General features: G+C 36.9%; 1 protein-coding gene across 2 annotated transcripts in view; it reads right to left on the bottom strand.

Annotated features, from left to right (window-relative positions):
* LOC121949267 (inactive dipeptidyl peptidase 10-like) overlaps window positions 1-16,052 on the bottom strand; it is a 270,175-nt gene that overhangs the window by 20,549 nt on the left and 233,574 nt on the right. For both annotated transcript variants that reach the window (XM_042494908.1, XM_042494909.1), the window contains exons 9-13: window positions 14,664-14,818; window positions 10,404-10,501; window positions 8,922-9,045; window positions 5,927-5,965; window positions 3,082-3,189 (exon numbers count right to left, since the gene is read on the bottom strand). In XM_042494908.1, coding sequence (XP_042350842.1) covers window positions 3,082-3,189; window positions 5,927-5,965; window positions 8,922-9,045; window positions 10,404-10,501; window positions 14,664-14,818 — 524 coding nt within the window. The remainder of the gene's footprint in view (window positions 1-3,081; window positions 3,190-5,926; window positions 5,966-8,921; window positions 9,046-10,403; window positions 10,502-14,663; window positions 14,819-16,052) is intronic.

The following is a 16,052-nucleotide window of genomic DNA, read 5'->3' as shown; positions in this document are numbered from 1 at the left end:
GAGGTGAGATGAAGTCATTGCTTTGCAAGTCACAAGTACTTCTCAAGTCTTTGCACTAGGCTTAGGACTTATGTTATATTTCATATCTTTATACCATCCTGAAATTTCACCCAGGTATACAGTATGTGACTGCAAGCGTGCTACTTACTTTCACCTTTTTAAACTAATTAACAGAAATCCACAAAGTAGTAAGAAAAATAATATTCTCAGACCCATTTTCAAAATTTAACCGACAAATAAAACTGCACACCCTTTGAAATCAACTTTCTCTCGGTCACAGAAGATAGACGAGGCTTCATTGCCTCATTAACTCATTGTAAAACACACTTCAGACCTGACAGAAAAACAAAAAAAAAAAAAACGCTCACCTATCTAGTTAGTAAGTCCACTGTTCCAACAATCGGAACAACTGGAAGAGGTAAAACCTTAATTTACCAAGTCGGATGTTGGCCGCCAGCTGTTTACAGTCCTGTAACTCCCCCCCACCACCACTAGGTGTTGCAGTCACTTTCAGCTCAGCTGCCAGTTCCACCAGTAGAGACTAAAGATTGAGTTCTGGTGGTACGTGCTGTGCACTACATACAATTAATCTAATAGAAAGAGAAGCACTGTATTTATGACAGTATTGAACAACATACCTTCCAGATTACTAGGTACCCTTGTATAACGTAGTACTGAGATACCGCCTTATCCGACTTTGCTTAACTAGTCCTAAACTTTTGAGTCAAGTTTTAAAGTTTTTTCACCAAATGTAAAGCCATTTTAACAACAGTAATACTAATATGAAATTTACAAAAACCATGACTAATTTTTAATATGTGTTTTTGTTTGTTAAAATGAGTTTACTAGAAATTGTTGCATCTCTTTTGTAATTTTGGACCTGCATATTTTGCATATTGCAGTTCTTTTTTTTTTTCTTGACCATCACCTTGTTTTTGCCCATGAATGATATTATGTTTAGTATCATTTTGCCAACTGGTTGTAACACAATGTTAGTTCTTCATGGTTCTTTCAGATGCTGTCGGATTGGTTCAAACAAAGTGGCTCTAGGGGATTAAGTTGATTCAGTAAAATGAAGGAAGAATGAATTGATTCATAGCCCACTTTTTAAATATCATAGTTTTACTCTTTGGGCCTGAGGTACAAAAAGTTTTACCTCAGGCTTTTGGTAAAAAAAAAGGCTTAAATTCAAGTGAAGTCACCAGTCATTGGTGTCAAAGTCCAAGTCCAGTTGCAACTTGTTTTGATTACGCCAAAAAAAAAAAGAGCCTTTAGTCATTACTGGTTGGGGTTAACCAAAAACCGAAATCTTAAACCATCGTGGTAACAGATCAGAAAACACTCATATGGGTAGTATTGGACATTCGGAAACACACTTTTAATATTAAAATATGAAGACTTTTTGGTGCATTAGAATTTATCTCATACATTGTAAAAAATCTGATCAGGTCTGAAAGATTCATCACACCAAAGGGATCACCCCATGATTTATTCCTCTGGAAACTAATACTGCTTGAATTTTAAAATAGAGGAAAGTTTTCCCATAATTGGAATAAATCTGATTAACCTTCTTGCTACAACAAATCCGGAAAGCCGCCTACTGTGTTATAATGCTGCAGAACACCTCAAAGTGTGTTCAGACTGAAAAAGTTATAGGCACAATATAACTGCACTGATGTAAAGTTGCGAATGATTGCAAAGACACAATATCTGAATAGAAGATCCTGATTGAGGCAAAGCAAAACATGTATGCTTACCCAGAGGCTCTATGACTCATATACTGTGCAGAAAGTGTTAGGAGCTCTTACACAAAACACACACACACACACACACGATTGTTAACATAGAGCCAGGCGGCACATTGGCTGATTGCTGCAAATTAACATAAACCGACTGACTCTCCAGGCAAATTATGCTTTGCATTCAGTCTGAACTCATGTGTAGGGAAGAGGGCGGCTGGATGAGTGGGCATGTAAATCTCTGAAGAATAACTAAGGACTCATTTATACTCCCTTTACATACGACAATAGGTATATCTATTTCAAACATTGTAAATGTCACTTTCTCCCATATTGCAATGCTTCCTTTATGTTGGCATAGATGCAGCCAATAGGTGGCACTAGAGGGCAGAGTCACTAAAGCAGATGTAGTGTCGCTCTGGTTCCTTCAGCTCTGGGGGGGCACCCAGCACCCTGTTTTGGGGCCAGTTTTTGGCTGTAAGTTGAGTGTCTCTGAGTGTCGGTTAGGGAATGCCATGCAGTAACCACAAAGAAACCTTTAATCATAGTGGTAGCATATCAGAAAAAACACATACAGGTTGTTGTGGACATTCACAAACCCATTTTTCCCTGTTAGAATATAAAGACTTGGATGTTTCTAGCATTCCAGGACATTTCTAAGATTTTAGGATGTTTCTAGGCTTTGAGGACATTTCTTGGATTTCATGTTTGCTGGTACATTAGAATTTGGCTCATACACTGCAGAAAATTTGATCAGGTTTGACAGATTCATCATAAGCCACACAGGCACACCCATTGATTTATTCCTCCTGAAACTAACTGCATGAATTTAAAATGGGGGAAAATGTTCCTATAATTGGAGTGAAATCTGATAACCTTTTTGCTACAACAACAGCAGTGAAACTATCCATGGCAACCTGATTTAAAATATCCCTCTTCATTCCTACTAATACTATTGAACATGCAGCTAGTGTTTGTATATGGATGGGTACGTTTGAGTATCTGTGTTGATGAGAACAGGCTTTTTTTATTAGACCTATACTGTTCAGAAGGCGGTATCATAAATCACTTGCAAGAAGCTGCTTGATTATGGCAACACCTCAATTAACGGCTCGACAACAGCATGACAAATTTGGGCTGCTGTGAGTAATTTCCTCAACTTACGGTGAAACTATTTGAGAGTATACACTTGGCTGCACTTTAAATCAAACAGCCCTATTAATATCTGTGGCTCCATACAGCACCCATGCTGTCAGAATAAAGGACTTAGCTGGATCATTTGGGTGTGAAACTTTATCTATATGCTGCATCACTGTAGGCTGACTATAAAGTGGAGCTTCACCTGCGTGGTGAACATGGCGATGTGATGGAACTCTCCACGTCCTCCTTGTTTGACCGGGACAGTCAGGAAGAATCTGCTGCCGTCTTTGGAGAACACTGGTTCTTGGTTCTGCAGAAGAGAAAAGAGACATATGATAAAACCTTTTCACCTTCTGTGATTACATTTCAGGTATCCATAACAGCATTTTTCAGGTTAAAATTGTATTCTCACCAGTCAGAATGGTAATTAACCCTTTGAAACCTGAACAAATTAGCTTATACATGGAAAAAAGGCAAACAGCAACTTCACAAATCCAAAAATTTGTGAGACATTAGTAAAAATTACAAGAAAATTACCCCAAAAATAGCAAAAATACAGAAAAAAAACAGTAAAAAGGAAAACAAACAATGAAATGACCTGGGGAAAAAAGTGCAATAAATTAAAATAATAATAATGACAAAATAGAATATATATTATTTCTGTAACATCTTTTTAAGTATATAGTTTTTATAATTAAAACCATAGTTTTAGTGAGTTAGTTTTTAGACATTTTCCACTGGCTTTTTTATTTTTATTTTTAAAGTATTTCCCTCTCTTTTTTCACCTTTTACTAATTTCTTGCATTTAGTGGGACATTTCCCACTATATTGCCTACTGCCTTTTGAAAGACATCAAACCAATTTTCTCAGGTTTCAGAGGTTTAAATGCTTGTTAAAAGGCGTCTGAATGCAGCAAAAGAAAAGTGATGTCCATCCAGGTTTCAAATGGGTTTAAAATTAACCCCAATAACATTTCTACAAATAGAATTTACAATCAAGATATCTACAACTTTGACTGTACAAGCCAAAAGAGTGTCTTCAAGACACTTTTTAACCCCATGAATTACTACCAAATTAGAATCTTCCTGCTGTGTATTGTCATGTTTGACTGTGTGGTTTATATTGAGTTCATCAAGTTTAAATTTATAAAACCCACAATCAGTGAATAAATATCTCACTCAGTAACACAAACACATTCTGTCTCAGACAGAGGGAGTTTACCCAGAATGAGCCTTTGGCATCTGAGACAATCTTACATAAAAACCCTTTAGGCTCTCTCTGCACTGACACAACCTCACAGTCAGTGAACGAGCATCTCACAGATTACCACCGTAACAAAGACAAGCAGCTCTGCGTGCCAAGATTATCAAGTGGTTTAAATTACCCAGCGCTGCAGCCAAATATGTATGGCTTCAGGGCTATATGACCGAATCTTGCCCAAAAAAAAATTCTGTTTCCTCAAGTAAATACAAAATGCTGGAGCTGAGAGTCGACTGCACTCTTCAAGGAAAAAAATAAAAAGGAGTCAAATCTAAAAGGTACTAGAGTTACAATGACATGTTTTGGCCTTGCTGGCTTTTATCAGATGCCTGGTTTTGAATCTGTATGGCTCCGGTGAGGCTGATTTAATAAGTCAATTGTATGGTGCCTTGCAGAGGTCCGTCTTGACAAGAATAGATTACAAAAATATTTCTCTCACAGCGAAAATATTACAAAAAGCTCAATATGTGCTGCAGCTTTGCAAATTTCTTAGATGAACTCTAAACTGAATGTTAACACTCATTTAAGTGGCTGCTGCTTTGATTTTCAACTTGTCCATTATAAAAAGTAAGACTAAAGTAAAACTACAGCAAACTATTGGCAGTTTTAGTTGAAGGTATCCTTCTATTATTTTTACAGTGAAACTGCCATTAATTATTTCAACATAATATTTCTTTTAAATTTAAAACAATATTCTACAGTCGAATGTGAAGTTTATAGGGAAATATTAGCTCAAAAAAAGCATCAAGATTTATGGTGTTTTACTGTATTTTTAGAAAAAAACAGCAACTGCACATTAATGTTATAATATGACTGCTTTTTAACAGCAAAACAATAACTTTTGCTCTGAAATAACTGTAAACTAAAAGCAGCTGAAGTTGCCAGCATCCAAATGTTATTTTATTGCAGCACTACTATAAATGATTTTATAAAAATATATATAAGATAATAAGATTAACTTGTCAGATTTTACAGTGTACTTTTTTTTTTACACCGTCTTTTAAAAAATTCCCTCAACCGTATATTTCCGCTAAATTTATTACATTATTCTACAGTAGAATTTGAGGTTTACAGTGTAATACTGGCTCTAAAAAGCATCAAGATTTATGGAGTTTTACTGTATTTTTTTTGGGAAAAAAACTGTACATTACAGTTATATCATAGCTGTATTTTAACAGCAACACTGTGACAAACTGTCCTCTAAAATTACTGTAAACTAATGGCAGCTGTCGTTGCTAGCATCCTACTGTTATTTTATAGTGTAATTTCCGCACATTTCGTCAACAGAAAAATGTATTACAGTATTCTACAGTACAGTGTGAAGTTTACAGCGTAACATTGGCCCCAAAAAGCATCAAGATTGACAATGATTAACTGTATTTTTAAAAAAAATGTACATTACTGTGAGAATTTTGCCAAATTTTGACAGAAATTTGTTTAAGTGCAAAAGCCTAAAGCACTTCAGCATCTCCAAAAGCTCTTCTCTTTGCTCCGAAATCCTACAGGTGAAAATGAATTCACAGTTTACACCTTTATCTGCTGAAAAGGACGATAGGAAGGGCCGACATGAGTGGCTCTTGCAGCCGCTCACGCTGTGTTTGCATCACCAGGTGCAGAATTTGAACAGAGCCTCACCAGTATTGAGAAGAGTGTGTGGAGAAATACGTGGAGATGAGATGAAATAATAATGTGGCAGAATTTAAAAGATACCTAGACAGAGATGATTACAGCACTGGAGCACATGCTTTCAGAAATGTTCCATATAGATGGGATGAAGGGCACTTTACCTGCTTGGAGAGCCAGAGCTCAGAGCTTTCTTCATGTCTCTGAAAAAGATGTCAGAGCAGAATGTCAGTGTGGTTAATTCACCCAGATCACCAAAAAACTTGCAGCCTTTCTGTCTGACCTTAAACTTAGACTGGGTAAACAGCGGTTTTCGGAAAGTGGGACAGTATTTTAGAGGCAGTGTAATCACATTCTTTCTCACAAAGTGAATTTTCTTTTATGTCAGCAGAACTTTTGCAAAAGCGTCCCATTTTTCATACTTTGTCAAACTTATTTTTGGCCACTTCAGCGGCACATTTTCCAGACAGAATCATCTGCCACATAATGGACCCCTGATTTTGTTGTTTATTTAAACACCCCACTGGGGAAAACCATTCCCAGTCTGAGCCATCATTTCAAACCAATATGCATGAGCGGGAGCTGCAGTTTTGGCAGAGGAGGCCGGGCGCTGTGTCCAGGCCGGAGCTAAGCTGCCTCTTGGCTGGGCCGCGTGTTTGTTCGTGCAAATCACACCAAATCAGGAAGCACAGAGCTGGAGAGCGGCCGGTGAGAGCCACAGTTCAACTGCGGGGTTAACACTGCTCTGTGTCATCCAAATATGGAGAGAATATGGAGGGAGTTTACTCCAGTTGATGTGCTACAATTTCAGCAATGTTTTCTCAAAAAAAAAAGTAAATAAAAAAAAAAAGATGAATTTAATTGATAGAACTGTCATTCAACAAAGTTCATCCACATGTCCTCACAAAACAGGCCGACCCGTTTTTATCCCCAGGGAGTCAAATATGGCAGCTTGGCCAGTGGACATCAGCGTCTGATTCCCACGCACAAGGCACCCTTTAATGTCTGTATAAGATGTAGCAGGCTGTCAGCTAACTCCAGTGTAAACTAAGGCTGTCACAATACAGTACTGACAATAACCCTGACATTTAAAAATGAAGTATTGTTATTATGTTAATAGTACACATATGATAATGTGTAAATAATCTAGCACCTCTTAACCTTTAGGGAATTTTTTGGCGCATTTTACGTGCTTCGCATTCTTCATTTTTCGATAATTTTGGCTGTGTTCATGCATATGGCATTAATTTCAGCAAAATTGTGTATTTTTGTTGTCTGTCTGTAACTTTTGTTGCTGCCTGTCTTGGTGAGGACTCTCTTGAAAAAGGGATTTTTAATCTCCAGAGTTTTTTTTTCTGGTTAAATAAAGGTAAATAAAAAATATATCACATAGTACACAATTAGTAATTACGTGACTAATTATTCAGTTCATTATTCAGGTACATAACAAACTGTTATAGTGACAGTTTACAGGGTTAGCTGGTGAACATCTGCAGCTGGTATCAAGTCAGGAACAATCAAAAAAACTCTCTAAAGCTTTTTCTATCGTCTCAGCTGGGTTCTGTTTACTCCCCATGGCAATTTGTTCTTAGGACTCCACATCGCTGGCCATTCCCCAAATTCCCGCCCCTCAAACAGGACTGTCCAATTATAGTTTAATAACTGTTACAATGCGTAGCAAGCTTTCTGGGAATTATTTTTAAGGCTACAGTGTAGGAGTGGGTAATACCTCAAATTTGGTTCCAACTTAATACAAAGTACTAACAGGGCCAAACTCAATGATAACAGTACGCAATGTTGAGACTTTTCAATGTTAAGAGCAGCTAATGCACTATTATCTAAAAGAAACATGTAGTGATTTGTAAGGTTAATGCATCATTTATGGGCTGCTTCTGAATATTTTAATAACCATGAAATTATTTATCAAACACAAAGCATTTATTTTTATGCTATTATTCAGAAAGGAAAAAGTTATCAAAAATAGCAAGATGCAAAGATTGTAGCACTAAAAAAGAGTTTCCATGTTGCAAGGATGTGATCTGATCTGATGGATCCAGTTTGTTTTTGTTTTGTTTTGTTTTTTGTATTCATATTCAAAAAATTGGGGATTGATCCTCTCTAACAGCTATGCTTTCTTAAGTTGTGGTGTATATGGGGCTTTACTAAGACCAAGAGTTTGAAAGATGATTGATTTTAACTCAACACTTTCCTTTCTTACTCTTTTAAATAACAAAAAAAGCAATACATATTTAGATTTTTATAAAAACTTATTTGACATAACCCCTGATATGATATGAATAAGTATTTTTATTTTTGATTTTATTAATTTTTTAATTTTTGTTTATGCCCATGTCCATTTTGTTGGTTTATAATTGATATGCTTATTTATTATTGTCTGTCATGTGTAGAATGTCAGTTTTTTGTGCTCTCATGTATGTTTGTCAGACATTTTTTGTACATATTTTGTTAAATAAAGCTATGAAGAAAAAAAAAGTTTGAAAGGTGCTGTGTTCTATTTGCGTTAACATAAACAAAAACTGGAGAGCGAAATGGTGCAGAACAGACTTTAACTGGGTGTTTAAGTGCCTGAGATAATTCTGGTTTCAGTGACTGCTGACGGGGTTAATGAGTGTCTCACATAAATACTAAAGGCACCTGTACTTTCTGTCTAACATGAATAATAGATGCAACTTTCTTTCTTACTTAGACCCTCTTGAATTCACAATAACAAAGCACCGAGTAACCACTTAGAGGATTTAAAGATGAAAATGATTTAAAATAACAAGTGCTCGTGAAAAAGTTGAAGGTAAACAAGAGCTGGGAACGAACACAACACAAGAGCGTTACCTTGGAAATCAACTCAGAAGTCAAGAATTGTTAATAGCTTCATCAAATATAAAGCTACTCCACTAAAGTTTGATGAGTTCTGCTTAGCCTTCCATGAAGTAAGTGTTGAGGATTATGTGTCATTGCACATGTAATGAAGTGTTTTCCACACGTTTATTTACTTGACAATACATTTCCAAATTAGATGATAGTTTGCGAACATAAACACAAAGGAAGGGCGAGATGCTTACAAAAACCTTTGTTCTCTACCCAAGGACACACTTCTGTGTCTTTATCTCTCTCACTCACACAAACACACACACACGTACACACCGTGACGCAGGCTCCTGTGGTGGTGTCGCACACTGTCAGGATGGAGATGTTCTGGGCCCGGTTCAGCCACCTGACAGATGTCTTGGTCTTGCTGATCCACTTCACCATGGTCACATAATGTTCCCTGTTGAAAACATTCATTCAGATCAGGTTGATCTGCATAGCAGCATATCATGCAAAAGTAAATCAGACATTAAATGAAACATAAACATCCAAATAAACGTGATGTACACATACTGTGTGTTGATTTAAGAAAACACTAAAGTGAAAAGGAAAATCTTAAGTTTGGTTTTGAAAGAACACAGTGTCAGAGTAGGTCTAAGGTCAGCAGGTAAACTGTTTCATTCTTATGACGCACAAATACTGAATGCCACCAGACTATTTACACTATGATATACATCAAAAGTGTTCCCATTAGAATTACCCAGTTGTTGTTTTTTTAGGGGTTTTTTAGGTTCTATAATTGTCTTTATACTGTTTTGGATTGTGGATTGTTTTAGAAGTATAATAATAATAATAATAGTAATAATAATACATTTAATTAGATTAAGACTTTTTAATCTTATGTGATATAAGATGTGCACATATGGGAGATTATAAATTTTGGAAACATTCTAATGTCCTGGCTGTTGTTGGATGATGTGACCACTGCAAACATTTTTAAAGTTTGTCACAGGCTCATTTTACTGAGCAGTTCACTGTCACAGTCCTGTGATTTGTATGTGCGCCATCAACCCCGACCACCTCCCAGTTAATCCAGCGTGTTCAATGTTGTGTTTTATTACCACAAAGAAATTATGTCTCTGAACGTAATCCAGGCACATTATGTTTTTGCTACATCATTATGAACGCAATTTAATAACATACACATGTAATTGTTAGGAGACAGGGGTGGCTTTTCTTTTGTCATGTTTTTTCTACTTAGTCCTATAATGGCAGTACAAGACATGTCTCTGTTTTATTAGGCGGGACGGTCCAAGGCTCAGCCCAGCACAATAAAATACATTCATACATCTAATGCAAGGAGATGACAGACAATAGATTGAAAAACATAAAGTCACCAGAGATTCATTAACAGTCATGAGACTGAGTTCAGGCAAACAGTGATGCAGTCTGATTAAATCTGAAGGTTATCATGAGGTCTCTTAAATATGCTGAAATGACAAATGCAGCTGCATTCACTGTGAAATAATCATAAAAATATATTGTTTTCTCTCAGCAGGCCCATGCAGGCCTGGATATGTTGGTCGTACTTCGTCCTTGAGTTTAAGGGCTCTCCTCGTTGAAAGTAAAAGTTACAGCTACTGTAACTGCAATGCAGGGGCACAGTGAGCTGCAGTGCACACCATTCCCCAATTAAATGTGCTGAGTGTCTAGTGAGCAAAAAATTATCATCTGAAGCCATAAAATGTCAAAAGTATCCCTTTCAGTAACACAGCAGCTGATGCAAAAGTTTGACAAACAAAATGCAGCTCGTCTTACCGCAGCTTGAGCGTCTCTGGAGGCATGAGCTCCAGCGTGTGCGTCGGCCCGTAAAGATTGACTACATAGAGTTTCACCGCCGGGTTGGGTTGGCCAGCCTGCAGGCAGAAGAACAGTCCAAGCTTTAGACAAAAGCCTCACAGCATCCAAAATGGCAAGAGTGACTAAGTGTTGTTGGAGTGATTTGGAATGAATAATTCATTGAGAGCATCCCTTTAAAAGCCCTTTTAAATGTTTTAAAGTGCACATACAGTTAGACAGTAATGCATGTGTTGTTATGTAGAGGATTTGTATCAAATTAAACAGCAGTCTGCTGATTAAACATGATCCATCTGAGAAACACTTCAAACAACTGTGAAGTACAATCATAAACACTGGACATTTGCATTCTGTTGTTCTCATTTAACACTTTGTAACCAAACTGGCATGATTTCTTTCAAAATAATGGGGAGAAGGCAATAAGCACTTTAAGAAGAAATGACCCAGAAATTAGGGACGAACAATAGTTAAACATCATCTTTATCAACAAATATTGAGTATTTTTTTTATTATGTACAATGAATGAATATTACATACACTGAAAAGCATTGTATTTTATCTTCATTTGTAGGTGGGCCATCACGATAAGAGTATGTTGAATATAATGTTAGTTCCACTACAGAAGTGACTCGATCACTAAATTTGGGTGGCGAAAGAAGTGGAGATATCAATATCAGTAACGATGATGGGCCAAATAAGTTTATATTGGATATTGGCAAAAAATCCAAGATCGAGTTGTACAACAGTACAAGAAAATTACCTGAAAATTAGCACAGGAAAACAAACCTGACAATCTGACAAGTCGATCTTACTTTAAAAAATCTTGGGAAACCAACTGCCTTGAAAAAATAAAAGTGAATATAACTTCAAATCCAAATTTACATGTACTCTATCTAAATTTTAAATTTACTTCAAATTTAGCTGTATTTACTTAATTTTGTGAAGAACTTTAAAATGGCAGGTGGAATTACCTTGTTGTTCATTAGCAACTTTAGTAAACCAAGTTAGTCTAACTTCCCTTGATCATTACAAAGAGGATTTTTACCAATAATGAAGTTAAAAGATCTGTTTTCTTAACATGTTTAAGAATATAGAAATATGACTGACTAGTTTGCAATCAGCAAATTACAGATAAAAAGCACAGTAAACTGAAGTTGCTAAAATGTAGAAAGATTGATTTAATTAAACTTTTACACTTTTAACTTCCAACAACTTCACAAAATTGAGTAAATATGACTACATTTTAAGTAAGCTTAACAGTGTGATATAAAGTACACATGAATTAAGACTAATAGTCATATTTACTTTAAAGTAAAATCAGATTTTACAGTGAAACACACAGGAAAGTAAACCAATAAATAAAGAAGAAAAACAAAGAAATGGCTTGAAAAAAATCTTTTTGAATAATCCTGTAATATAACTTTGAACAGGTGCTGTTGTTGATCCTGGTTTCAAATGTTTAAACATGAGAAGCCTTCCCTCAGATATTCGAACATTGTTGGGATTAGTGATGTTTGATGTCAAATTAATTCTTGAAGATAATTTCGGATTCTGTGCAGTTTTCTCTTTCACTCCACCTTTGATATCTTTGATTTCCTGTGTTTGCAGACTCGTGCTGATGCGCAGAGAGAGCTCTATAGGAAAATCTACAGAGAGAACAACAGGTGCTGCTTTCAATCAAAGATCAGCAAATCTATTGCAGCTAGCCAACTGCTTTGTGTATTATCTGTGTATGATCACTGCATTCTGTTCAAGTCAGGCGACTGTCAGTGGGGACAACTGTTCCCTTTCTTTTTGACAATGTACAGCCTCCCTGTATGACTGAACACTGGTGGATGGTGGCAGCACGACACTCTGAGACTGTTTTTTATAAACTGTTTTTCTTTTATCTTGCTGACTTCAAACCATGTTGAATATATAAAACTGCGATTTCAAATTGTTACAATAGAGTGTGAAGGGAATAAGAAGAATAAACAAAATATCAAATCACAGATGTTGTTCATTCAACAGCAAATGTTTTGAGAATCAGTTTGATAGAGATCAGGTACAAGACTTCATATTGGCTTTGTTCAGATGTATTTGCCTTTGGATTATTCTGTGAGCATGTTTTCTTGGAAGACAACTGTGTACCCCCAAAAAACAGCTAAAAACAGTTGGAAACCACATTAAATAGCGTGCTAAGACATTCCATAATAGTCTAAAAATAATATATAACCTAAAAGGTCTGCATACTAAACTTAAGAACAATTTAAGCACACTGTCATTATTTAAAAAAACATTGCTTGTGTCTTAAGAGCAAATTTATGAACCTTACCAATCCAACCAATCTGAGGGAGAGTAAGGCGGGTCGTTCCTTTGCTATCCTAGGAATCACAAATGTGTGTCCAGGGACTGCACACTGAAATAGAAGCTACATTTGTACACATCTCTTCTCTTTGTATTTACATTAAGACTTTTTGACCCGGCTGTTCTCATGGATGGTTTCTATGTAAAAAGGTAATGCACCAAAATTCATACATATTCCATGTAGTGAAAAACTAGTAATCTTTCTTTTGGATGGTTGCGATCATGTATGAGAGTAAAGAAGGAAGTGGTCCTCAGCAGTTCAGTAAGAGTTAGGAGGGGTTAAATGAGAAACAAAACACAGGACTTTCACTCTGGGACATTCCCCCAGGGGACCGCTGTTCAGGACCATGTTATTTTACGGTATGTCATCACCATATTTCTTTTCCTTAACCTAACCACAGTAACTTTACTTTTCTAGGCTTTACCTCTGTAATTTGTGTTAAGTATGTTAGTTTGCATTTAGGACGTAACAGCATATGTGGGGCACTAATTCCCAGGATATCATGCAAACTGTTGTATGAGGGTACGTTGCCCTGACAAGAAGAGTGTCCAAGGGATAATGTTTTTCTGTAGGTCAACATGGACTTTGGCTTTGTCAAAAAGCCTATAGGATTTATCCATTGGATTTTGTATCACTGTAGAAAAAAGCTCTGTGGCAAACAACCCTTTATTATTCTTACACGTTTTGTTCAGAAAGATAATCTTTTAATATGAACACTTAAGAGTTTTGAAGCCTGAATGCAATCGTCAGAGGTAAAAAGCCAATGTTAGGCTTTAAACAAACTTCACTGTCATCGCATGATCTAAAGTTGCTACCATAGCGAGGCTGTAATGCTGTGGTCAGCAGAGTTTGGCCGGATGACATTGTCAGTCTCATTTAGCGACTTGATAGCTACTGCTTTTTTTTTTTTTTAAAGACACTTTAAAGCTTAAAAGTTCAGAAGTGAGATATTAACTGATGTATTTTATGTTGTAGAGCAAAAATCAAAGTCTCATTTTGTATGAAGCACAGAACTGACTGCAGGCATTTAACCAAAAACCCATTCAAAAAACCCACTGACTTTGAGAAAAGGGAATCAGAGGTGCTAAAATGCTAATGTATTTCCAGGGTTTAGGACTCTTTTCTCGGGCACTCTATCAATGTCAGAAACTAAACATTTTGGGAAATAACTTCGTTTTGCTTTCTTTCTGAGAGTCAGATTAGAAAATTGATACCTATCTCTAAGATAGAGTCTAAATGTGGTTAGCCTAGCTTATCATGAAGACTGGAGTTACGAGGAAAACATCTATTCCGGCTGAGAACAATACTTGGAGAGGTCTGCTGCCCCATCTCTTTTGCATCTGGGTGGGAGCTTAGGCTAAGAGGGCCCGGGGTGCCATGGGAGCACTTCGATCAACAAGATGGGCACCATGGGTCGGTAGTTAATGTGGGTCGTTGCCATCCCAGGCTGGTAGCAGCCAAGAGCAGATGGCAAAAGGCTTGTTGCCGTGCAAAGACATTATTCTGTGACACCCGAGGGGCTGTGAGTGTAGATCTGTGCTCTGAGGTGGCTGAGTGAAACAAGGAGATTAACAGTGGATGTACTGGGGCTTTATAGTGTGTGGTCGCTGCCTCCTAACTGGCCATGAGAGCAAAGATTCGTCTAAGGGTGCAGAGGCAGAGCTTCGACGGGGTAAACCAATAGAACAGGGCGAAAAATATGGATTTTCTTATCTCACTTGAAAACACAGCAAACAAGCATATGTTCCAAAAATGATGAACGGGAAAACAAGAACAGATATCTTTTTCTTCACATTTATGGCTAATGGCCATGTATCCAGTGTGTAAACTTTGATACATTATTATAGCACGAGTATCTTCTAAACAAGGTTTACCTTAGGGTATGGGTACTGCTTTCCTTTGGGGTATGCCATGCCGGTGAAGCGAGGTAAAGCCATGTTGGGCACCAGACTGTCATTAAGGACCAGGAAGGCCAACCTCTCTCCATCAGGTGACCACCAGTGTGCCACATGGGTCTGCAGGATCTCCTCTGTTTGATGGGAAACACAGGGTGAGTTAAACTCTTTGATCCAAATTGATATTGCAAAATGTGAGAATCAAAAAGTAAGAGGTTGGAAATTTAGGGTTTATTGCAACTTTAAATCCCAGTTTATTTCAATTGTGTCCACTGCACATTAAACTTGGCATCTCCTGCCACGACAAAAAGCACTTGTTTTTACTGAGACACTGCCACTTTTTTAAAGGGAAGGTGCTCTTAAAACTTGTATTTCAAACAAAACATGATGATTTCCTAACCATGACTAGGTGTTTTTTGTGCCTAAACCTAACCACACATCAACCACAGTGCTGTTGAAATGTTAAGTCGGAAGTATCTGCTATAATTATGTGCAAACATATCCTTGGTTTGCAGAAACATACAATGCCAACATTTTTTTTTTCTGGCAGCTGGGTTGCGTGTTCATCTGATGATACTTATCTATGTCCTTTTGGTAACAATATAGGTTACTTTTCTATCCAGCTGAATTTAATAAAACATTTAAATATTAAGTGCTCTTATTGTAATTTGATAGGAAAAGAGTCTCATGTAGTCCTTAATGCTCATACACAAACAGACTCTTTAAATACAGACGTTCCAGCCAACACATTGTATTGGGGAAAAAAACCTCATATGACAAAAAAGCTATTAGATGAAGTTCTTATTTTGGGGTCAACCATCACTGATTGCTACATTATTACACTTCACATATATAATTAAGAATCAAGGGAAAAAAGAGGACAGACAACAGAGCAGTTATTGCGGTCGCTTATCTTTTTATAAGATTTACATAAGCGTCATTCCTCCTGAGGGATTGGCCAGCATCACTAGGAGCATGCAGTGTGTGTTTACTTAAGACACATAAAACGACAGAGATATCTGCACTAGAACAAACATTATGAATATTTAATCACTGCCTTTTATTAGGTAATGTTTCTCAACACAGGCATTTACAGTTTAATGAGACAGCCTGCCAACACTGTGAAAATTAAGTTAGATAACATCATCTGTACTGTCGCAATGTTTAAACTCACCCGAGGCAATGCAGCTCCTCTACATTATGTGACATCAGGCTCCTTTTTGTCACTAAGATTCTCGAAACAGCAACCAGGAAAAGATTTGATCTACATGCTTTAACTAGTTAGACCAGCGACACTCAGCTTAAGGCCTGTGGGCCAAATCTGATAGGGTGCCGGAGTAGCACCCCGGCTATTTTCTATTCCACAAT

Source organism: Plectropomus leopardus, chromosome 10, assembly GCF_008729295.1.
Source record: "Plectropomus leopardus isolate mb chromosome 10, YSFRI_Pleo_2.0, whole genome shotgun sequence".
Classification (NCBI taxonomy): Eukaryota; Metazoa; Chordata; class Actinopteri; order Perciformes; family Serranidae; genus Plectropomus; species Plectropomus leopardus.
Note: the sequence above shows the minus strand (reverse complement) of the source record. Positions and strands in the feature narration are given on the sequence as shown.